Here is a 24,154-nt window from a genome sequence, read left to right on the forward strand (position 1 = left end):
TGCGGGTCTGTACTCTCGCGCCCGTGTCTCTCACCTGCCCCATCTTCGTCCTCTTCCCGACCGTGTACCCTCTTTCCCTCTCCCCGCAGCTGCAGAAGGCCATCGAAGGGCACACCAAGTCCGGGGTGCAGCTCCGCCCGCCCCTCGCCAGCTTCCGGAACACGACGACAGCTCGGAAGAACCCTGGGGGCCCGCCCCCGCCCACGGACACGTGGAGCCTGCCTGAGGACGGAACCGGGGCGGCCGGGGCGGGGGACAGGGCTCCCGCCTCCCCAGAGACCCCCGTGCCCTCCCCCTCCCCGGAGCCCCCTCTCTCGGTGGCTCCAGCCAAGGTGGAGGGCGAGCTAGAGGAGCTGGAGCTGGTGGAGAGTCCTGGGCCTGAAGAGGAGCTGGCTGATATCCTGCAGGGCCCCAGTCTGCGGTCCACCGATGAGGAGGACGAGGATGAACTGATCCTGTGACGCCTCCAGGACCTCCTCCTCAAGACTGTCCAGAGGCCCCGGCCCCAGGCTGGCTTTGTGTGGGAGAGGGTACGTCCTGAGGTTGGAGGGATCACACCGATGTCCTGCCCCGTCCTGGGAATTGTGAAATGGCATAGTGACAGTCTTAGAGGAGGGTTCCTTGCAGCAGAGAGTAGCCTTGATCAGTTATTTAGGCCACATCCCCCCATCCAGACAGGCAGGGGCTTCTAACCCCAGCGGAGGGCCTGATAGTCCGTGGGGTTTCCCGAGTCTCTCTGGTGTGTGGGGTGGGACATACCCTGCGACTTTCAGGCCTCCCCTTATTCTCCAGGAGCCCCCTGATGTTCTTGTCCCAACACCTTCCTGGCTCTGCCTATGTGTCTGCCAGTCTCCATGGCGGGGACCCACATGACTGTGGCCTGTGGAGGAGATGGGAGGCCCTCATGACCTCGTGGACAGATGGCCCCGGAATATACCCCAGAACAGTCCGCACCCCTCTCTCAGAGCCCCCCACCCCGTTCTCCCACTGGCTCACACCGGCTCCCTGGAAGTTGCCCCCCACTACCTGTCACGAGGCAAGGGTCATCGCTAGGGCACTGAAAGGCCGGTCCCATCACCTCCTCCTTTGCCTCAGACTTAAGCAGTGCAATGTGGATAAAGGAGGGGCAGCCTGACAGAGAAAAGTTCTCTGTGGAGGAAGCAGGGTCACTCCTACCTCCTTCAGGCAGAAATCACTCCCATACCAGTTTCCTCACCCTCCAGTTTCCAGGTCACTCCCTGGAAACATACATCCCCCTCCCCAGTGTCGTCACTGATCTGTCCTGCCCAAGGGTCGGCTGTGCCCTCCCGCTGCTGTGGCTGTGGCTTCTTCTACCCGGCACCAAGGCTCAGGGCAAGGTCACTGGGTCACTCAGACACCAGCCTTTAGGCTGGTTCTTTGTGTTCCTCTCCTAGAGGTGGAGAGAGGAGGGTTCAAAGTCAAGATGGCAGATGTCTTTGATGCTTCCCACACTGGGGAAGTCAGATCCGTATCCTCCCCCAATCGGCAACAGGGTGTCTGCTGTTAGCCTGTCTTTCTTGTAAGTGGTCTCGGGTGCTCTGAGCCTCCACACCCAAGGCTTTCCTCCCTCCCTCCTTTTATGCCTTGTCTGGTTCTGCAGTTTTACCCCTTTCCGACATTCTCCTCCTTCTCCTCCCCTGTGCCCAGTCTCCGTCACCCCCCAAATAAGACACTCATAGTCAGATGTGCCACCACATTCTGTTTAGTGCCATTGAACACAGCCTGTAGCCCTCTCCAACATCACGTCCCTTCCACCTCCCCAGGCCGAGAGAGAGAGAGAGAGAGAGAGAGAGAGGGCACAGCCTGGGGAGGGGGTTGGCAGTAGGCATGTGAGCCCGTGCCCATGTGTAAATAATCTATAATATTTATATATATATATTTATATATAATTCTCTCTGTAATATATGTCATAGAATCTCTCTTGGGCCTGGGGTGGGAATGTCACATTAAGAAAACATGCTAAGACTGGCCATAAAAATGAATTAGTTCCCAGACCTGGAAGACACAGAGTGGGATGTAGAAGTGGGGGCAAAGAGAAGGGCATACACTCATTCACCAAGAGCCCCTCCTCAGCTGAGGGGCAAGAAGGAAGGCGTGGGGGGCAGTGGGGCAGTGGAAGGGGAGGAACGGGAGATTTGGAGTTTTCTTTAATAAAGTGATTTGAAAATGAAAGTGCACCCCCCTCCCCCCCAAAGGAAAATCATTGAGCAAGAGCAGTTTCATTCACAAGAATATAAAAGCAGCCCTGTGCCAGGACTGTCGTAAAACGTGCTGCACAGCCTTTAACCCCAAAGGAAAAAGCAACCCCCCCGCCCCCCCACAGCCTCTTTCTGCACATGCCCCTCCCCTCCCCCTAGAATAGGCTATAAGCAAACCCCATGCACCTGCCCCCAGCACCGGAGAGCAGTTCCTCCCTCCACCAGAGTCCTAAGAGGGTCCCAGGGCAGGTCCTTGGTTCTTCTCCCTGTTCAGAGTGGGAAATACAGGCCCCCACCTGACCTCTGGTCTGCAAGCCCCCTCCTCGTGCAAAGTCTGCTAGACTCCCTCCCAGTTCCAGCCACTGTTTCAGGGACCATCTGGCTTCCTGGGGGAAGGGAGGGAGGAAGGGAGGACGGGGAGAACGCCGCTTCAGTCCACCTTTCCCGACTCCACAGGCCCTGAGCACAAAGGAACTGTAATGAACGAACCCGCTGGTCTGGATGGCCGCCGCGGTCCGGGCACGGGGGCAGAACATAGGCACGAAGGGGGTGAGGCTAAGAGGGAAAGGTGGTGCGCTGAGACGGCAGGTGGCACAGGCGAGGACACAGGGACTCGCCAGCATGCAAAACCCCGAGGACCCGCGGCAGGAGTCTGGCGTGAGGGCCACGCGAGGCCACTTCCAGAGCTCCCAGCTACTGGTCCTGCCGCCACCTGAGGCAGGTCACATTTTCAAACACGCGAGGGGTCTTCTGTTGAGACAGTTGTAGAAAAGGTGACTTTGCTTACGTGTGCTCACCGTGCCCACTCCTGGGTCCTCCAAAGACCGACCCCAGGAAAACCATTCTCCCCTCCCCTGGAGGACACAGGCCCTTGTTCTCGGCTGCATTTTAGGAGCACAGATGAAAGGGTGAACTCCGTGGGGGTGGGGTCATGGATGGACAGAAACACCCCGACTCTCAGCCTCCTCATTCCAAAGAAATAGAAGTCTGGGGCACTGGGGGGGGGGGGGGGGAGGGTGCAGTTCTGCCCAGGGTCTGGGACAGTGCTCCCTTCCTGGCAGAGGAGAAAGTGGTAGGACCCCTGACAAACTTTGGGTGGGACACAAGGCCTTGGACCCGCAGCCTTCGTCGGGCACGAGGAGAGGCAACAAGGAAGCTCTCAGCTTCTCTCTCCCACCCACAGTGTCCCTGTGGCACTGCAGCAGGGAGGGCAGTGTGCCGTCCAGCTCCACAGCTGCAGCGGCCTTCGCTCTACCCCCGGCCCCTGCTGTCAGGACCTCTCACAGAAGCGCCACACAGAGGTCCCCACCACAGTGGGAACTGGGTGGGGGAGGGCACGCCGTTCCAGGGGCGTATGCCTCACTGTCACCTGTCCTGGAAGGAAGAATACTCTGATTCTCCTCTCTTCCTCCACAGGAGGCCTGGGGAGGGAGGGAGAACACCTGTGAGGCCCTCTTTGGAGTCCTGGGAGCAGCTGAAGAAGGGGCAAAGGAGCCTTGTGCCCACACTGCTCCTTCACAAACAGCCCACCCTGGCTGGGGCCTGACAGCACCGGCCTCCTCCCTCCACCCCACTCAACCCTGAGTCCCCAAGAAGTTATAAAAATGTAGAAAAGGCAAAGAGAAAAGTGTAAACAGCTCCAGAGAATTAGAGGGTGGATGGAGGGAGACACAGCCCTCATGCTTCCCCGTTTGGCCAGGACACCTGCATTCTGCGTCACCCCCTCAGGGCCAGGGTTCCCAGAGCAGGAGCCAGAAGAAGGCAGAAAAGGAAGCAAGAGCTGGAGCAGCCAGCCCCGGCCCCAGATCCTTGGATCCTCCTTCCAGCCACGGGATAGTCAAGGTCCCGGAACAGGCGGCCATGTTTGTTCTTGGTCTCATCGGTGACTTTCTGGGCTGTGGGCAGGCCTTGATGTAAAGAATCGTGTCCGAGTCCCGGTGCATCCCAGCTGCCACACGCTCCTCCCCCATGACTCCCGATCTCAGAAGCCAATTTTTCGCTGAGGGCAGATTCTCCACCCTCTAAGGACCTGTGCCTTTCGGTGGCTTCCCCTGTGCCTGTCGAGCCAAACCAACAGCCCCTGAGGTCTGTTCCTCACGGTGGGGATGAGCTGGGGCCACAGCCAGAGGAAACACAGAGTCGGGAAAAGCAAGAGTGACATGGAGAAAGGAGGCATTCCCACAGCCACAGTCAGGGCTCCTGGAAGACGAATCAGAAAGTGAAGAAGTGAGATCCCCATCGACGGCTACAAGCCGCTCTGTGCTCCCGACCTCGGGAGACGCCCTGGAGCTTCATCATCACAGACCCGGAAGCCCGCAGCCAAGCAAAGTTCACGGCCATCTGGTTGCCTGGGCCTCAGTTCCCGGACCTGTGGTTCTACAGCATATGCCTGGATTAAATCCCACCCTGGCTCTCCATTTTCCTGGCGAGGACAGGCAACTCCTGGGTTCCTCGTGGTCTTCTGCCCGGGTCTCAGCTGTACTGCTGGGGGAAGGGAGGGTGTTGTTGCAGCCAGGCCCCTCAGCTGGGAGTGGAAGGCTGGGCATGGAGTGGGTGGAAGCTAGTTGTTAGCCTCGCCCTCCTCCTCATCAAAGGACTGCACACCTGAGGACGTGACATCAGACACCTTCCGGCTGAGGGCAGTGGCCATCTCAGGGTCTTCTCGTGGGGAAAGTGACTCCAGGTCCCGGCATCCTGCATCCTCTTCCTCCTCGGGGGCCAACGGCCTCTTCTCCTCCTCAGCAGGGCCCCTAGCCAGGTCCACCCCACCGCCCCCCGGAGCCCAGTCAGCGTCCGCCCCCAGCAAAGGTGGAGGCTCCTGAGCAGAGTACCCGGAAGCAGGTTGGGAAGGCCCCATTTCATGCAAGCTAGGCTGTGAGTCATCGAATGCAGGGCCAAGATAGGATCCTGTGGCCGGGGAGGCGATGAGGGACTGGTCACTGGCTTCCCAGGCATCTGACGACCCCAGACAGTACATGCCCTGGGACACATAGGAGTGAGGCCATCCATCCATGGGGGCTTGAGCAAGGGCATCTGTGAAGAGAATCACGGAGGTCAGCAGGGTTACAGAACGTCAAAGGCAGTAACAACAGCACAGAGGATGAGAGGGAGACCGCGGGGAGGAGAGTAGGAAAGCTGAGATGAACAGAAAGTCTCAGAAGAACAGAGAGGAACAGAGGCAGCCTAGATAGCAAAGGAGGCCTCCTCGGCCTGAGAGGAACCATCCCTCACCTTGACTCTCCATCAGCTCCTGGTAGTTGTCACTGTAGTTGCAGCCCAATGGCTCCTGGGCGGAGTTGACGCTCATGTCCTCACCATCCATGGAAGACCAGGCCATGAGTGTGGCCTCGGAGATGGCAAACTGCTCCATGACACCTAGAAGAACAGTGGTTGGCACGAGATAGCTCTGGGAGCCCTTAGACACATGCAGGGGGGTAGAGGGACAGCGAGGCAGCGCGTTCAACAGAAATATAATACAAGCCACTTTGGTCATTTAAAATGTTCTAGTAGCCATAGTAAAGACACTTTAAAAGAAACAGATGAAATTAATTGTTATAATATATCTCACTTAACCCAATATATATTAGATTTTCTTTCAACACTTAATCCACATAAAAATGATTAATGAGATCGTTTACATTATTTTATTTAGACGAGTCTCTGAAATCCACTGGGTATTTTATACTGACGGTGCATCTCCATTCAGACTGGCCACATTTCAAGTTCTCAGTAGCCACCATGTGGCCAGTGGCTACTCTACTGGACAACACAGACTTTGCATATGCCCCAAAATAGGGCAAAACCGCATGAGATTTCCCAGAAGGTCAGATTAAGAATTCCTAGAGTTGGGGCACCCGGATGGCTCAGTTCATTAAGCAACTGACTCTTGATTTTGGCTCAGGTCATGACTTCACAGTTGTGAGATCAAGCCCCACGTCAGGTTCTGCACTGAGCATGGAACCTGCTTAGGATATTGTTTCTCGCCCTCTCTGCTCCACCCCCATTCCTCCTCCTCCCCCCTCCCAAATAAATAAATAAACTTAAAAAAAAAAAAAGAATTCCTAGAGTTAAGGGGTCTTCTGGTAAGATATCCAAAGGGATTGAAATGAGGAATTCCCAGAAGTTTATCTCTGGAAGGTTTTAAGAATGTTAGCTAGTAGTCAAAGACAGAGGAATCTAAATGAGAGGGTTCAGGTTCAACAGAGAATCCCCGAAGGAGTACCATGGGCTTGTAGGTCCATAGTAGTATTAAGTGGAAAGGTCAAGAGGGGTACCTGGGTGGCTGACGGTTGCATGCCCGACTCTTGATTTAGTCTCAAGTCGTTTGTGGGATTGAGCCCCACATCGGGGGCTGCACTGACAGCATGGATTCCTCTTGGGATTCTCTCTCTCCCCCTCCCCCACTCACACATGTGTGTGCACTCTCTCTCAAAAATAAAAATAAAATAAACATTTTTAAAAAAAAGTGGAAAGTTCAAGAAATTGGAAGGAGAAGGGAGGGAGAATAGACTAGGGAGGATGGGTAGACTTGGGAGTCCCCATCCCAAAGTCCTAAGTTGAAGTTTACATAGCCAGCTGCCCTAAACTACTCCCTACCCACTACATGTTTGGCTCCCCTCCTCATGGAGAGTTCTTCCACCATCCACACCACCAACACCGAGAGCCCTCTCTTCTCTTCTGGATCTCATTATTCCTACGTATCTATGGAGACGTGTTAGAGGGGCTTGGTCACTGTTGTAGGTACGCTATATGCCTGTCTTGTAGCAATACCACTTTCCCGGAAAGAAACCTCTTCTGTATACGACCCTCTCCTCACCCAGGCCCCTTGACCTAGCGCCTGTCACAAGTAATGAGCCAAGTAAGGGAATCCTCTACTGCAAGGTGCTGGGGAGCAAAGGCTAGAAGGGATCCCCACAGCTTTCTGTTCTTTTTCCTCAAGAATCATGGGTAGAAGGGGGCCTAAATGGTTCAGTCAGTTGAGCATCGGACTCTTGACTTCGGCTCAGGTCATGATCTCAGGGCTGTGGGATGGAGTCCTGCGTCAGACTCCACAGTGAGCATGGGGCTGCTTGGGATTCTCTCTCTCTCCCTCTGCCCCTCTACCCGGCTCTCATCTGCTCTCCACCCCCCTCCTTCTCTCTCAAAAAGAAACAAAAAGAAACAAAAACAAAGAACATGGGTAGAAGGAGAGCCTTTCAGAGTCAGAGGCCCCTGCCTTTCCATCAGGTACTGACGGTCCTCCCAGGTAGAACAGAAGGCATCTGGAACAGGTGGACCCACAATCCCATGTAATTCTTCTTAACTTCTGAGATGATAATGAAAATAAGTTTGAAGACCCTTATCCGAATCAATTAAGTCCAAGTGTCTGAAATCAGAGCTGATGGGGAAATTAAGTCTTATGGTTACGATATGGATAGAGCAAGTCTTGCCAGAGGGGATCAGGTTGAAAGGTCAGTCTCTGGCCATCCTGAACACGTGTCTCTTGAGGGTCCCAAGAACAAGTACCTGCTAGGAAACGTGCCTCCTTCTCGCCATCGCTGAGGTCGGAGTAGGCATCGGTATCCCTGCGCACCGCCTCGTGGCTGTGTTGCGGCTGAATGGCTGGTGCCTTCCCCCAGCCCTGCCACTCAATCATGTGGGCCACCCGGCCTTGCCCCATGGCTGTGGGCTTCGTCACATGGTCCTTCATGCTGCGAGAAATCCCTGAGGGGCCAGACATTCCCCACATCCTCCAGAATATCACAGGATGCCCATACAAGACCCACCTGGTAGCCCCACCCGAGTCCCATGGGACTCCGCCCGATGAGGGAAGGGATCCCTTAGGCCTCCATATGAGGGGCAGCCTGGACAGGAGGGCATGAAGGAAAGGGCAAATAGGTCAGGGGTGGGGGGTGGGGGGTCTTCTTTAGATCCGAAGGAGCAAGGAGATCGAGACCAGGAGTCTGTAGGGATTCTCCTCTCTGGACACATCCGCAGGTCGGGAGTCTCACCTGAGAATGATGATTTGGCCAGGGCCCCAATGCCGTAGGCATTAGAGTTTCGCTTAAGCTTCGGCAGAATGGAAGTGGTGTCCTCCATGGAGAGCTGGGATAGAGAATGTGGGAGGAGGGGCAGAGGAGAGTTCACGGTTTCCAGGAGGAAGGAAGGGCCTGAGCCAGGGCAGGTGATAAGGGAACCATTCATTATACCCAGGAGTCCCAAGGAAGCTCATCCCCTAACTGCCCTTGAAAAGCATGGCAGGTCGGTAGGGAACCTAGAACAGCTGTGTTCTGTAGCCAATCTAAGGGAGAATATAAGGGAGAGGAGCTAGAGAAAACCGGGGGGGGGGGGGGGGTGCGGTGAACTCACATTGATGCCATCCCAGGAGAAATCAGTTCGGGTTTGCTGTGAGGAGAGAGAAAAGGGAGCGGGGATCACAGGCACTTCCAGAAATGCAAGCAGCCCCCACCCCCACCCCCAGGGACTTCCAGAAGTGTGTGAAGTAGAGAGGTTTTTTTTCCCACCCTCCCCCCCCCCCCAGCTTAACATAGGGAATTAGGATCTTAGAGTAGAACATTTGGCCTGTGTTTTGAGGAAAGGAAATGTTCTGTAAAAGTGTCAGTCTGAAGGAGTGTCTGGGATGTTCTCTTGGAATTTAGGAAGATAATTCAAGGATCGGGCAACTGGGCGGCTTTGTTCAGGATGGTCTCTGGGGTCTTCTAAAAGTCCTTTGGTTAGGGGGGCAGCAGGGCACGGGGCCTCACCTCGGTGGACGGCCGGTGGAGGCTGCTCCCGTGCAGCGAGCTGGTGCTGTCCATGTTGATTTGGTCGACATCCTTCAGGCCCTTCCAATCCACCGCAATCACCTCATTCCCTGCAGCGGCCACAGGGTTACTTGCTTGACCTTCAGCCTCCCTAGGTCCCAGCCCACAGGCCCCTCTTGGGTCTCACAATGCTGAGGCCACACAGGGGCAGCCCCTCCAGACCCCTCCCTTCCCTCCAGCCACTGCTCCTTCTGATAGCGCGGGCCCTTTTACATCCCTCCTCTCCCCCAAATTTTTGGTAGGGACAAACTGTAAGGTTGAGCCAAAATATTCCCTCCCAGGAAAGTGTTATATGGCCTTATTTGTTGTCGTCGAAACGAAGGGGGTTGGTGGTTGGGTTTTAGCAGGAAAACAGTTCTTTATTCTGTCCTGAGGAATCCTGGAGTGTTTCTAGATGGGAGAGCATGAGAGCTATGATGTTCCTACAGTTAAGGGCAGAACTTCTTTAGGGGTGAGCTTCCCTCCAAGTGGGCTTTACGGCTTGTATCTTGGAGTTGGCGAATTTGTCTGACAGGGAGGGGATGTGGTGGGGATAGAGGCAGGAACTGCGTGTGTTCACCGGGAAACGGTGACGGGAGAGGAGGCCAAGAGTGAGGTGTGATCTTTTTCCCTCGCGGTTGGGAGGCAAGTGATGGATGGGAGAGGAGCAAAGGGGGTCGGAGGAGGAGACAAGGGAACTTTTTAAAACTGGAACTAAAAGGATAGGCATTCAAGTCAAAGAGAAGGCGAAGACAATGGGAGGGGTGGACAGGGTCTGAGGGCTGACTGGGAAACTGATGGTAATTGTTCAGGTGAGAGCATGTGGCCAAGGCAGACGCTGGCAAGAGGGCAGGGTGGTGCCTCTCCCGGGAGGCAGGCGGGGGAGGAACCGCCTGAGCAGTTGGAAAGGGGCTCAAGGATCAGATGGCTGTGGAATCGGACCTTATCGGTCCTTCCTGCATGCGGAGTTTTGTGATTCTGAATTTGGGGTTAGGGGCCCAGTCTTGGGACGGAGAGAAGGGAACGGAGTCTGGAGCAGGAGGAGGCATTCAGCATGCATCCCCACCGCTAGTGCAGAGGGATGGTGGTTAATGGGTGGGAAGGAGGCAGGACCCCTCGTGGGTGAACCCCTCTCCCTCAGGGCTACAGGGGAGTGAGGAGATGGGTCAGACCAGGGGCTGTGGCCGGCAGGGAAGAGGAAATGAGCCTCCGGGCGTAGAGAGCAGGAACGGGGCGGACAGAGAGGAGAGCAGGGATGAAGAGGGCAGAGCAAGAGAGAGGGGAGGGGGAGGTGGCCTTTGTAGAGGAGGGAGAGCTGAGTCAGAGCCCTGGGGGGCAGGGAGGGGGAGAGAGAGAACCCTGGGAAGAGGTGAAAGCAGAGGAGGGGGGTATCCATGGAAATAAACCGGGTCTCAGAGAAATCAGGCTTCCGGAGAGTGAGTTTGTTTGTAATAATAATACGAATTATTCTCTCAGCCTGAGGTCACTGGGTCGTGTAGGCGGGAGAAGTGGGGGAAAATTGGGGGTTTGGGGAGAGGGCTGGACTCATTCGTTGAGCCATGAGCGTGGAGTGGGTGCGTGGGCCGGGGGACAGGGGGGTAGAAGCGAGGCAGAGGCTGAGGGGAGAGAAGACTTAGGAAGCGCCCGTGCCCGCCCCCAGTCCAAGGTAAATAAAGAGACGGCCCCGCCCCGCCAGCCCCCGCCGACAGGTGCAGGTCCCGGCTCCTCGGGCCGGCCCCACCCTCCCGGGAGCCGGCTCCCGACCCCGGTCCGTCCCCCTAAACCCCCGCCTCCTCCCCGCGCCCCCCAGCCCTTCCCTCCAGCCCGGCCCGGTGCGGCCCCATTTTCTCCGGGCGTGGACCCCGTTTCCCTCCCCAAGGCACCAGGCGCATCCCGCCCCCGCCCCGGAGGGAAAATGCACGTGAACAATGCGAATCGGGGGAGGCTGGAACGACAGAAAAAGGCAAGAGAGAAGCAAAGAGGTGGGAGCAAAACACCCAAGCCAGACGGAGGCGGTGGGGGGGGGGGGGGCGTGAGAAGGACTCCTGCCGGGGCGGAGGCCGGGGGTCCTCGGGAGGGGCTGCCCCAGAAATGGAGGGGGAGAGGCGCCGGGGAGGGCAGAGTCGAGGCGGAGGGCCTGGAGGTGGCAGGCGAGGGGACGCGGGAGTAGGGAGAGCGGCCGCGGAGGGAGAGGAGGCCGGTGGAGAGATGATGGAGAGGGACCGCGCCTGGGGGAGGGCGGCGCAGGGAGGCCGGAGGGCGACGAGGGAGCGGAGGAGCGGAGAGGGCGGCCGGCCCCGGAGACGCGAGGGGCGAGCGGGCGCGGAGGAGAGGCGAGCGCAGGGAAAGTGCGGGAGCCAGGCCGGGCGGGGCGGGGGGGGCGCCGGGAGCGGTGGGGGAGGGGGGCCGGGGACCGGCGCGGGCCGAGCCCGCCTCCGCCCGCCCCCGCCCCGCCGCGGTACCCACCCACGGTCCGGGAGCCGATGCAGCCCATGGCTCCGGCGCCTCCGTGGCCGGGCGCTCACCGCCGCGGGGCGGGCGCCGGGGGCAGCACCGGGAGCCGCGCCGCCGCCCCAGCCGCTCTGCAGCGCCGCGGCTGTCTCCGCTCGGCTCCGCTCCCCCCTCCCCTCTCCATCCCTCCCCGCGGCAGCCTCCGTCGCCGCCGCCGCCGCCGCCTGGCTCCCCCGCCCCGGCTCGGCTGGCGGCGGCGGCGGGGAGGGGGCGGCCCGGGGATTGGCTGCGCGTGGCGCCTCCCCGCCCCTGCCCTCGACCCCGCCGCCGCGCGCCCTGCGCACCTCGCGGCGCTCCCCTCCGCCGGCCCTGCCCCCGGCGCGCGCGCGGGGGCTCCTCGCCGGCTCCCGGCCGGGCTCGCGCCCCTGGGGGTGCCGGAGACCCGGGGGACGCCCGCCTCGGGTCTCCGGGAGCCGGGGAGAGAACCCCGCTCCTGGAGGATGGATTTCGAGGGCCGCGGTTGGGGATGCCCGGGGAGAAAGGCGGGGCGGTGCAATAAAGCCCGGGTGGAGGGCCGTGGCCGCCAAATTCCGCAAACACTTGTTTTCTTCCCGGGGCGGCAGCTGGCACGCGAGCGCGAGCGCGAGCGCGATAGGATACGGCCACCGTTGCTCTGCGCTTCCTGTGCGCTGTTTAGTGCACCCAAACAGATCGCGAAGTGTTTGCGGGTGTCCTGGGCGCTCGCTGGAAACTCGCGGATGGCTGTGGGGGTGGGTGCAGATCATCTCCGGGCCCGACTGGGGCTGGGGGAGTGGAACGGGGCGATTCGGTCCCAGCCAGAGGGAAGTGAAAATCGGGACTCGAGACCGACTAGAAGGCATAGTTTTAAATCCCGTTTAACTTTCTGAGCCTTGGTCTTCGCTGACAAACGAGAGCATGGATGTCAGGAAGGAAGCAGTCAAGAGAGGAGAGGATTGCCCCCTGGCTAGCCAGAAGGGGTCAGGTAGGTACCCAGGGCCTCATGGGTAAGAGATGGAGAGAGATGGGGCGCCTGGGTTGTGGCCCAGGTCATCTCACGGTTCGTGAGTTCGAGCCCCGCGTCAGGCTCTTTGCTGACAGCTCAGAGCCTGGAGCCTGCTTAGGATTCTGTGTCTCCCTCTCTCTGTGCCCTCCCATGCTCATGCCCTGTCTCTCTCTCTCAAAAATAAGTAAACGTTAAAAAAAAAAAAAAAACTGAGAGAAAGCGTGATGTACGTGGCAGGGGTCAAGTGGGCACCACAGTTAAAGCAGGCAAGAAGTGAAGTCTAGGAAAGACACAAGAAAGGGCAAGGAGACTCTTTTTGTTTGTGGGTCTAAGCAGCCACCCACAAACCTGAAGTGTGAGACGGCAGACAAGGTTAGCACCAATGACAGAGCAAATGCTAATCCAGGGCTGTTTGCTCCTCACCAGCTTTCATGTCCCTCCTGAGGTTGGGCAGGAGCAGGGCACCTGGCTGGGGGTCCGCTGTGTGGGTGTCCCCAGGGCAAGAGACCAACTCTAATAGATGCATCTTTTTAACCTTTAGAGTCTGAATGGACACTAAACTCTGGGGTGATAATCACTACATTCTGTGGAATCCCAGATGAGAGATGGGAGAAAAGAGGCTAATAATCTAATTGCAGATCTGGGAGATGAGATTATGGAGACAGAACTGATCTTTGGTCTCTGTGCATGAAGAAATAAACCAAATCTGCATCTACAAAACCATGAGAGAGAAGAGAGAGCGGTCAGTAAGTCTGCTGAGATTTCAATCATCTGGTGTGACTGTGGCAAGACCTGATACCTTATTTTGACAGAAGAATTCCCGAGTATTTTCCCCCATATCTACTCTTGTTGGTTTTACAAAAGAAGCATCACATGGCTTCTGCCCTCCTGGAATACACTGTCTAGCTGAGAAGGAAAGAAAATGGAAAGAGTGCGGGGGGTGGGGGGAGAAGGAGGAGAGGAAGAAGGAGGAAGAGAAGGAGGAAGAGAAACAGCCTTCTTTACTACAGCAGGTGCCGGTCAACCCCTATTTTCCGGTGGAGAAGCAGTGCTGATGGGAATGTCCAGGTCAGGAAGTAACAGACAAAGTGGCCAGCTCTGCTCATGCCTTCCCCCTCGAACCTGCTCTGCCTCTGGCGTGCTCTCTGATTCCAGTATTCTCACTATTAGTCTGGTCCAAACATGGATACAGACCACTCCCCTCGTTCGACGAGGCTGGGTTTATCCAAATGATCTGCATCAAGTCAACACAAGGGACCCCAGGCCTTGAAGACTCAGTCCTGGTCCACATTCTGCCTAAAGGGCATTTCCAGCACCAGAGAAAAGCAGAACATCATAGGCACGACACTGGCCTGCTTTCTTCCGGCTTCTGCTACAGGATCCTCTGCTCACTATTTACAGGCATTCTCCCGGTCTCTTTGCCGTCTTCTGAGCCAAGGTCAAAGATTCCAGTTCTGATACGAACAGGAACAACCTTTCTGGAGAACGATTTGACAGCACTGATCAAAAAATCTTTAAAATATGCATTGCTGTTGTTGCGACATTACTAAATTGTGACACAGCTATTCCATTTATAGAAATATTCCAAGGAAATAAAAATAGACCGTGGACAAAGATTTAATCTACAGCACCCATCAGGGCGCTATTTACATAATAATGAAAGAACTCACATGCTCAAACCTGGGGGTTAATTAAATAAATTACGGTATATGCTTAGAATACTGTGTAGCCATTGATCATATTTTATAATTGTATTTGTTGACCTATTGTGACAAAATATATTGTGACATTATATAGAGAAGCAGACTGTAATATAAGAATTAGAGTATTTCAAGTTTTGTTTACAAATCGCATACACACATTCTCCTGCCTTTTGTCAGACTTTCCATCCCAAGTAATTTATGGGATTCCCTGTGGGAAGCCTGTGTCTTACAGGAGTCCAAGCCCACTCATCAGTTAAGTTTGGCCCTCAGTGATACCACAATATTAACCAGTCCATTAGCAAAGTCTAAAACTAAAGGAGTTTGGCCAAATGTCCCAGAATGGCATTGGTACGACATGGTGAAGTGATGTTTCCACCCTCTCTGTTGTTGCTACTTCATGCTCCTAATCTCCTATGGATAGCTCTTGGACAAAAGGAACAAAACCACATTCAGAAACAGTACAACCTAAAACAGGGACTCCTGGGGCACCTGGGTGGCTCAGCTGATTAAGCACCCAGCTTCTGCTCAGGTCATGATCTCATGGGTTTGTTGGTTTGAGCCCCACTTTGGGCTCTGCACTAACAGGGCAGAGCCTGCTTGGGATTCTGTCTCCCTCTCTTGCTGCCCCTCCCTTGCTCTCTTTCTCTCAGAGATAAAACACACACACACACACACACACACCTTTAAAACAAAACAAGATAAGACAGGAGCTCTTGTCCCAGAATCCATGGGCATAATCCAGAGTCCATAACCTTGGTTGGGAAGACTTAAGTCTTAAATTTAAAAAAAAAAAAAAAAATGTTTTTTAATGTTTATTTTTGAGAGAGACAGACTGTGAGCGGGGGATGGGAAGAGAGAGAGGGAGATACAGAATCCGAAGCAGGCTCCATGTCCTGAGCTGACAGCACAGAGCCCGATGTGGAGCTCGAATGCATAAACCGTGGGATCGTGACCTGAGTGAGGTTGGATGCTTAACCAACTGAGCCACCCAGGCACCCCAAGACCTAAATCTTTATGTTCACTGACTTGTACCTAAAATTCCCCATGTCCTTCAGTTATGCATATAGGCAGCAAAGCACAGTGGTGTTACAGCTGTTGTACTGTGTCTTCACCGCCCATAAAAATCGCAGATGTTTCCATTATACAATAGCTGCTGCAGATTTCTTACACTAGCCTTCATGGTCATCACTACTTTGAAACTATGGTGGTATTCACCTGTGTGCACGTTTTCCCATTTAATGCTTTTATAAAGAACCAGATATATTACCATATCACAATTTTATAATAACTTTTTTTTTTACATTAGTGGTTCCCTTTGTGTTTTATGTGATGCATTTAGTATTATTCTGACAGGGAAGCCGTGGATTTCCCAGATTGCCAAGGGATCCAGGGCAGAAAAATGTTTAAGAATCCCTGGCCTCCGGGGCACCTGGCTGGCTCATTCGGTAGAGCATGTGACTCTTGATCTCTGGATTATAAATTCGAGCCCCATGTTGGGTATAGAGATTACTTAAAAATAATTTTAAAAATCTTAAATAAAAAAAGAACCCTTGACCTCTAAATATATTTTTGGTAGTGGTGGTGGAGTGGAGAACTCTCTAATTCTGCAGGAGCTTATTAATAATCCTGTTAATAGAACCAACTTAAATGACCAAGCAAAGCAGATGACATCCCATTTTGAAGCTTGGGTCCCCCAAAACAAAGATATGTCCCTTTTATCCGCAGGACGAGAAGAGCCACATCTTAAGCTTCATGCCTGTCCCGAACAAATGGAGAGGCAACTCTAAAAACACAACGGCTTTGGGCGCCTGGGTGGCTCAGTTGGTTAAGTGTCCGACTGTAGCTCAGGTCATGATCTGCTGGTTCGTGGGTTTGAGCCCCACTGTGCTGACAGCTCAGAGCCTGGAGCCTGTTTCGGATCCTGTGTCTCCCTCTCTCTCTCTCTGCCCCTCCCCTGTTCACGCTCTGTCTCTCTCTAAAATAAATAAACTTAAAAAAATTTTTTTTAAATTTAAAATCACAACAGCTTAATAAAGAATTTATTTTGTTGTAATGGGAGACACTAGATCACCGTTAAGGGCAGATGAAAAGATCCAACTGAGAGGGGGAGGTTCAAAGTACAGGAGAGGAAGACTCATCAATGCTGAACGTGATTTCCTAAGGCAGCCACGAGGGATGCCCACAAGGCTGAGGGAGGGGGACTGGGCTCAGATGGAGGAGCCCAGCGATTCTAGCAGATGGAACGATGGAGCAGATGCCAGTAGGTTGCACGTTTGGTGTCGGCAAGATGAGGGATTCCAGTCTGATGGTGTCTGTTTTCTCTGAGAAGTGGGAAGTGAGATCATCTACTAAGAGGGGGAGATACAATAAAATAACAATAAGTAATAGGCAACTATCACTTAGCAGTTGACAAAGCGTTTTCAGTGTCTTCTTACAACAGTCCAGGAAGGAAATCATTATATTTGTGTTGCAGTTGAGAAATCTGGGCTTAGATGGGGCGCCTGCGTGGCTCAGTTGGTTAAGCGTCCGACTTCGGCTCAGGTCATGATCTCACCGCTTGTGAGTTCGAGCCCCGTGTCAGACTCTGTGCTTCAGAACCTCTCTCTCTTCCCCTTCCCTGTTCACTCTCTCTCTGTTAAAAGTAAATAAACATTAAAGAGAGAGAGAGAGAAATCTGGGCTTAGAGGCCTATTAGCTTTCTTTTCCCCAAAATTACCCAGCTGGAAAGGGAAGAAACTAGAGCATAAACTCAGCCCCTCAAATAGAAAGTTCATCCTGGATGCGGTGGGAGAGAGCTTTATTTATGTGTTCGCTCCTCTGTTTTTTAAAATAACTAGAGTTACTTGGTTCAGGGTTTTATCTGATACACATTCCTTCAGTCTTGTCTTTCTTTTTTGAAGGTGGGGCCGTAAGCTGAAGAGAGGGCCAAATCTGTCTACATTCCTACGTTTTGAAATGAAAAGGCAAGGATCTTTCTTCAGGGACACTTACAGCCACTACCATGGGTCTTTGATGCTGTCCTGAGGCACTGATGACTGGTGAGTCTCAGTTCCTATGTATCAATGCCGGTGTTTCGTATCAAAGTCTCTATCTCAGGGTGACAGCAGGTGACTCAGGCCGCCCCCACGTGTAGTCAGCTTCGTGGCAGCCCTTAGTGGCTCACAGGAGGCCGTGTTTGCTGAAGGCGCCAGAAGTAGGCCTGCAGATCCTGGAGAAATTGGGGAACGTGCTGCGGTAGGTCATTTGGTGACGGTGTACTTGGGAACAGCACGGGCATCTGGGTGGAAATTAGAAGAGGCTGAGGCAGGGCAGTGATGGAGGTGGGTATTCTTTTTAATGGGAGTAATTGACTTAATCCTCAGGGAACAAAGACAAAGAATGGAACTTGGGGGTTAGGTTCCTGACACACAGGTGCAGACCCAGAGCTAAGTCACGGAGGGGCAGGGGTGTTGGCAGTGTGCAGATTGTATTTCCATGGAGTAGGAGGTGGCCGCCTCCTCCGTGCGTTTGCCCTCAGAAGAGAGGCGGCTCCTGTCAGGGCCGCAATTTATACAGGCTGACGCGTTCCACAGCAGAACTTCTCTGGCTTCCTTGGTGGTGGTGGAGGCCAAAAGGCCCCATTTGACCAATCTCTGATCTCCTGGACATTGAGGAAGATAAACCCTTTTAGACCAGCATGGGTCATTGCTGGTTTGACTCTCAGATGACGTTTGAAACTTCGAAGAACTTTACGACTCTACGTAAGGTGAGCTCACTCCAACGTAGTGAGACAAGGAAGCTTGGTAGCTGGGGAGTGTTAGCGCCCTCCCCACCCCCCACCCCCCACCCATGGTGCAGCCTCCCAGTATGGGGCAAAGTCTCCTGCATGGGCAGGTCAGCATCACCGAATCCACATTTTAAGGATCCTGTGGATCTATTCAGCAGAAGAGAGTACCCAAACCACATTAAGATATCAAGGCCATGCATCTGCCCTGTCTTCTCTTTGAGAAGCAGCTCTGTGGGAAAGGCTGAAAGAGAATCCCTTCAGAGTTGGGGGTTCCCACCAAACATTCCGATGAGAAAGGCCAGGCCAGAGGTTCTAGGCCAGTGGGATCCTACCTCCCTCATAGAAGGGAAGGTTTCGTCCAGAGGGCCCAGAACGATGTCAGGGCTCTACTACAGCTTCCAAGTCAGGCCCCAAGTTTATATTTAAGGGCCTCGGGGGTATCATTCTCATCATGTCCAGGTCACAGCCAGCAGCGGACCAGGCAGGATGCCAGAACCAAGGAAGCAGGCCTGGAATTTGGGCAAGCATGCGTCAGGGGCCGGGTAAGCAATAAAAAAATGGAGTTTATCAATCGTAAGAGAGCCAGACCAGACGGGACCTTCAGACATCAAGCAAGTGCTCAGCACTCCCACATCCCAGAACCACTGACAGAAAGGGAAGAATCAGGTAGGTAACTCCAGACAGTCACTTCCTCCAGCCTACGTGCCAATGTGGTGCCCCTCCCTCCGGGAGAATCAGTGAGAATTGGGAACTGGAAGGTTCTGCTCTGAGCATCACATCGTCGATAGCTGTCTGGCCAGTATGCACTAACTCAGGGGAGAGGAGCAGCCCTGTCACATCATGCTTGTGGAGCCCTCTCATCTGCCCCCTGCTGGCACCCCCTTAATGCCCAGATCCCCCAGGCGAGATGCTTTCCTGTGCTTACTCCCCTGGTCTTGGCTCTGAATTACGAGCCTTGTGGCTGACGCTCCATTACTACCTGCCAGCTGACAGTTGACAGCCCCCCTTTCGGATTCCTGAATATACCCCCATTCTGGGTTCCCAACCCCCTTGCCTTCCCTCGCTCTTGGGATGTCCTGCAATCTCAGCATGAATTCCCCTTGCAGATGCTTTCTTGGTTTTGCTGCAATGTCTAACTGCCTGGAATCTTGTCTTCTTTCCTGCAACTGGTCCTGGATCTTTTTTTTTTTCTTTTTTTTTTAAATTTTTTTCAACGTTTATTTATTTTTGGGACAGAGAGAGACAGAGCATGAACGGGGGAGGGGCAGAGAGAGAGGGAGACACAGAATCGGAAACAGGCTGCAGGCTCTGAGCCATCAGCCCAGAGCCTGACGCGGGGCTCGAACTCACGGACCGCGAGATCGTGACCTGGCTGAAGTCGGACGCTTAACCGACTGCGCCAACCAGGCGCCCCGGTCCTGGATCTTAAGTGGTGTGTATTTAATACATAACGGGTCAGTGTAGCTCCAGGACTCCACCCTTCCCAGTCTGCTGTCTTCTTCTATAAGCAAGCCAGCCAGGTCCAGAGAAGACAGCAGAGGTGTCTTCCTGACAGTGGGAGAGCAGTGGATATACAGGGCATTAAATACAGGGCTGTGAGTGTTGGAACTGGACAAGACCGTAGACATCAAGTCTGTTGCTATAGTTTCACAGACAAGGAGGATTCATTGCTCAGATCTTCACAGTCCTATGGCTAAAAAGTGACAACTGAAACCAAAACTCATGTTCTCCATCTCTCTTCTAGCATTCTTTGCCCTATCCCATGATGCTACCCTAAACCTACATTGGATTATTTTTCTGATTTTATTGTGTAAAATGTGTGTAACACCGAACACTGCTGAAATATGCTCAGATCCCATACTCCTTTGGCTCACGTAGACTGATCAGCTCCTTCTGGGTAAAATGAACATTGTTCTGAAAGTGTAGATTTCATGCTAAGTGTTCTTAACACAATAGTAATAATTAAAAAAAAGAACACTGTTCTAACTTCGGAGTTCCAGAGCTTTCCTCTGGGTGTGTCATGGGTGTGTAATCTTTGTGTCTATGTGCAGGTCATCGTTTGGTTAGGGTTTTTTTGCGGTGATAAGCTGATGGGGACAAGGCTCCACTCTCCTGGGTAGTGGGGAAGGTGAGGGCTGTTTATTGTCCGAATCAATCATGATTGTCCTGCCAATGGGCAGTGGACCCACCTGGACGGGAAAGTCCAAAAGAGATGGGAGGTTTTGAATTCTGGGTGGTGCAGACATGTTTTTCTCAAGCAATATGTACTCGTTTTAGAAAAAAGTTATTATTGTAAGTAGGCTCCACACCCAACGTGGGGTTTGAACCCAGAGCCCTGAGATTAAGGGTTGCACACTCTACAGACTGAGCCAGCCAGGAGCACCTAGAAAAACAATTTTTAAATACACACAAGCAGAAAGAAGAAACCAAAGCCATCACCTGTTATTTTCACTATGCACGTTTTGCAACATTTCCTTTCAAACTGACTTGTGCATACATACATATATATATGTACATATATATGTATATATATGTGTGTATATATATATATATATATATGCACCAGAGTGTGTGTGCGTGTGTGTGTGTGTGTGTGTGTGTGTGTATATACATATACATATATATACATGCGCCGTGGCAGCTGGTGGTAATGGAGGTTGGACTTTATTACTGACAGTGGAGAATCGAGTTGAGGGAGGAGATGGGAGCAAGTTCTGCATTCTAAAGGGAGCTGGAATTTGCCACTTGGTCTTTCACTCCCCATATCTCCAGTTTCCTTCACAGCCAGAGGGCTCAGAAGAGCTGCTAATACTCACCCTCATTTCCCTGCTTCCACCCACTCCTCACCCCACTCCAGGGTGGCGTCTTCACGGAAACAGCTCACGCGGTGGGCTCCTGTATCCTCCGGCAGATTGTGTGCATTTCTAATACAAACCTGACATACCGGGAGCATTCCACAGTTGACCACTCCCTTGTCCCTGAACATTCTTTCCTGGTTTTCCTCCTGCCTTTCTGGCTGCTCCTTCTCTGCCTTCTTTCTTTGCCAATTCATTTCATTCATTCATTCATTCATTCATTCATTCCATATTACAAGTATTTATTGAGCATCTATATGTCAGTACTTTTCTAGGTGCTAGGGGCCAAAACTCATACCTTCATGGGGCTCGCTGTCTAGTGAGAAGTAGTGAGGAGGAGTTAGCAATAGAGAAGTGAAATGAGTAATATACATTTTTTTTGGTGTTGAAGCCCAGGACCTACCTATATAATACATTTAAGGTCATTAAGTGCTTTAAAGAAAAATGGAAGAAAGGAGGATAATAAATAAAGGGCATTGGTGTATGTAGTTTTTTTTTTTTTTTAAGTCTGTTTATTTATTTTGAGCGACAGAGAGAGAGAGAGAGAGAGAGGGGTGAGGGGCAGAGAGAGAGAATCCCAAGCAAGCTCCCAAGGATAGAGAGGAGCCTGACATGGGGCTTGAACTCATGAACTGTGAGATCATGACCTGAGCCGAAACCAAGGGTCGGACGCTTAACTGACTGAGCCCACCAGGTACCCTGGTGATGCGGTTTTAAATTGGGTGATCAGGGATGGCCTCACTGAGAAGGTGGTATTTGAGGAAGAGTATGGAGAAAATAGAGTGATCCATGCAGATGTCTGGGGAAGAGCCTTCCAAGCAGGGGGACAGCAGGTGCAAGGCTCTGAGGTGGGAATGTGACTTGCATTTTGGAGGGATAGCAAGGAGGCCAGTGTGGTTGGAGCAGAATGAGTCATAGGACATGAGCTCAGAGAGTACGTGGGACTCATTTGGGCAGAGCCTTGTACTCTGGCTTTCATTCCGAGTGAAAGGAGAAAGGAGAGTTTTGATTAGAGTAACATGATGTGAAATCAGATGAAGGGATAACAGTGGCAGTTATATTTAGAGTAGAGTGTAGGGAGGCAAGATATTGCAGTAAATCGGGGAGATGATGGGGGCTGTGAACAAGAGGGTAGTGGTAGAGATGGCAAGAAGTGGGCAGATTCTGGAAATGTTTTTTTTTTTAATTTTTTTTAATGTTTTTATTTATTTTTGAGACAGAGCACAAGTTGGGGAGTGTCAGAGAGAGGGAGACACAGAATCTGAAGCAGGCTTCAGGCTCCGAGCTGTCAGCACAGAGTCCAACGTGGGGCTCGAACTCACGGAGTGTGAGATCATGACCTGAGCTGAAGTCAGATGCTCAACCGATTGAGCCACCCAGGCGCCCCTCTGGAAATATTTTGAAGCCAGAGTGCGCAGGATTCGATGGATTTTGAGTGCCAAAGAAAGAGAGATGTCAGAGATATCTCCAAAATTTTTGGCCTGAACCAAAGAATAGAGTTTTTATCAGCTGAATGAGGAAGATTATGGGTAGAACAAGTTTTGGGGGGGAAAGAGTAGGAATTAAGCTTTGCACATATTTAGTTTGAAATGTCCACTAGATGATCAAGTGGGAATTAAGAGTAAGAGGCTGGATGTGTGTGTTGTTGGGCCATAGAAAGGATCCGAGATACAGGTACAAATTTGAGGATCATTAGCATAGGGATGGCATTTAAAGGCTTCAGACTGGGTATGGTCAGCCAGAAGAGTGGTAGGTGGAGGATAAGAGATGCAAGGACTCCTTCCCAGCACTTAGAGGCTGAGCAGATAAGGTGGAGCCAGAGGAGAGTGAAAGTATGGACCAGTGGGGTTGGGGGAAAAGAGATTGTGTGTGCAGAGAAGCAGCAGATGTTTCATGCAGAAGAGAGTAAAAGCTGAATCAAATATAGCTGATGTGTCAAAAGTAATTGACTTTGGCAATAGGGAGGTCATTGCTGATCTTGACAAACGTACTGTCAGTTAAATGGTGGGGGTCAAAGATGGTTGGAGCAAGTTAAGAGAAAATGGGAGAAGAGGAATTAGGGCTATCAAGTATAGAGAAGACATTTTGCTGCAAAAATGAGCAGAGAAATGGAGTGGTAGCTGGAGGGGGAAATGGGGTTAATTTTTAAGTTGGGGCCTAGCTGTATACTGATGATAATCATCTAGTAGAGAGGAAAAAACTGAAATTCAAGGGAGTGCATTAATTGTGAGAGCAACAATCCTAGGGCAGGTGAGAATGAATAGAATCTAGGGCAAGAGTGGTGATGGCAGCTGAAAAATGACTGTTGGGGGGGTGTGCCTGGGGGCTTCAGTGGGTTAAGTGTCAGATTCCATTCAGGTCATGATCCAGTGAGTTCAAGCCCATGTTGGGCTCTCAGCTGTCAGCATGGAGCCCACTTCAGATCCTCTGTCTCCCTCTCTTTCTGCACCTCCCCTGCACTCTCTCTCAAAAATAAATAAACGTTTATTTTTTTTTAATTTTTTAATGTTCAGGGGCCCCTGGGTGGCTTGGTCGGTTGGGCGTCCGACTTCGGCTCAGGTCATGATCTCACGGTCCGTGAGTTCGAGCCCCACGTCGGGCTCTGTGCTGACAGCTCAGAGCCTGGAGCCTGTTTCAGATTCTGTGTCTCCCTCTCTCTCTGCTCCTCCCCAGTTCATGCTCTGTCTCTCTCTGTCTCAAAAATAAATAAAAGTTAAAAAAAAATTAAAAAAAATTTTTTTAATGTTTATTTATCTTGAGAGAGAGAAAGAGAGAGAGAGAGACAGTGTGAGCAGGGGAGGGGCAGAGAGAGAGGGAGACATAGAATCAGAAGCAGACCCAAGCTCTGAGCTGTCAGCACAGGACCTGATGCGGGGCTCGAACTGGTGAACTGTGAGATCATGACCTGAGCCAAAGTTGGATGCTCGACTGACTGAGCCACCCAGGCGCCCCTAAATAAACATTTAAAAATGACTATGGGTGGGGTGCCTGGGTGGCTCAGTCGGTTGAGCAGTTGAGCATCTGACTCTTGATTTCAGGGAAGATCATGATCCCAGGGACACTGGATTGGGCTCCACACCGAGTACCGAGCCTGCTTAATTCTCTCTTTCTCCCTCTCTCTCTGCCCCTCCCCTTCCCAGGTCTCATGCACATGCATATGCACTCTCTAAAATAAGTTTTCTTTAATGTTAAAAAATAAAATAAAAATGACTGTGGGGAGTCCACTTTAGTAAGGGGGAGGAAAGCAGAGTGCAGCAAAGCAGACTCAGGTGGGAGGGTGGATGTCAGGGGAGCCTGGGCAAGATCTTTTCAATTTCTTCAGTTTTCTCAGTACAACAGGAAGCAAGGAAGCAA

General features: G+C 52.6%; 3 protein-coding genes across 9 annotated transcripts in view; 2 read left to right on the top strand and 1 right to left on the bottom strand.

Annotated features, from left to right (window-relative positions):
* Positions 1–2,168, top strand: part of CLCN1 (chloride voltage-gated channel 1) — a 33,612-nt gene extending 31,444 nt beyond the window's left edge. For all 3 annotated transcript variants that reach the window (XM_045495973.1, XM_045495972.1, XM_045495971.1), the window contains exon 23: positions 90–2,168. In XM_045495973.1, the coding sequence (XP_045351929.1) occupies positions 90–461 (372 nt within the window). In that variant the 3' untranslated portion in view covers positions 462–2,168. The remainder of the gene's footprint in view (positions 1–89) is intronic.
* FAM131B (family with sequence similarity 131 member B) lies at positions 1,708–11,580 on the bottom strand. Its single transcript, XM_045495990.1, has 7 exons — positions 11,468–11,580; positions 8,963–9,072; positions 8,568–8,603; positions 8,210–8,303; positions 7,725–7,922; positions 5,451–5,594; positions 1,708–5,252 (listed from the first exon to the last, which is right to left on the bottom strand). The coding sequence occupies exons 1-7, from the start codon at positions 11,493–11,495 to the stop codon at positions 4,780–4,782; spliced, it is 1,083 nt and encodes a 360-aa protein (XP_045351946.1). The 5' UTR covers positions 11,496–11,580; the 3' UTR covers positions 1,708–4,779.
* Positions 10,693–19,119, top strand: LOC123607036 (translation initiation factor IF-2-like). 5 transcript variants are annotated; one of them, XR_006716618.1, is made up of 3 exons: positions 10,693–10,983; positions 17,080–17,217; positions 18,405–19,119. XR_006716618.1 is itself a non-coding variant. In XM_045495999.1 (2 exons), the coding sequence occupies exons 1-2, from the start codon at positions 11,494–11,496 to the stop codon at positions 13,033–13,035; spliced, it is 747 nt and encodes a 248-aa protein (XP_045351955.1). In that variant the 3' UTR covers positions 13,036–14,509. The 5 variants fall into 5 exon arrangements, 1 of the variants encoding a protein (XP_045351955.1); XR_006716617.1 differs by having other exon boundaries at positions 17,080–19,119; XR_006716616.1 differs by lacking the exons at positions 17,080–17,217; positions 18,405–19,119 and adding an exon at positions 13,018–14,509.
* The last annotated feature ends 5,035 nt before the right edge of the window (positions 19,120–24,154 follow it).

This window comes from Leopardus geoffroyi, chromosome A2 (genome assembly GCF_018350155.1).
Source record: "Leopardus geoffroyi isolate Oge1 chromosome A2, O.geoffroyi_Oge1_pat1.0, whole genome shotgun sequence".
NCBI classification, from domain to species: Eukaryota; Metazoa; Chordata; class Mammalia; order Carnivora; family Felidae; genus Leopardus; species Leopardus geoffroyi.

Bases quoted from the DNA above. Each gene is read 5' to 3' on its own strand.
- LOC123607036 (XM_045495999.1), top strand. From the start codon at position 11,494: ATGGCTCCGGCGCCTCCGTGGCCGGGCGCTCACCGCCGCGGGGCGGGC.
- FAM131B (XM_045495990.1), bottom strand. From the start codon at position 11,495: ATGGGCTGCATCGGCTCCCGGACCGTGG. The intron at 7,923-8,209 runs GTGAGACTCCCG...CTGGCCCCTCAG, and splicing joins GGCCAAATCATCATTCTCAG to GGATTTCTCGCAGCATGAAG. The intron at 5,595-7,724 runs GTACTTGTTCTT...CTGTTCTTCTAG, and splicing joins GGAGGCACGTTTCCTAGCAG to GTGTCATGGAGCAGTTTGCC.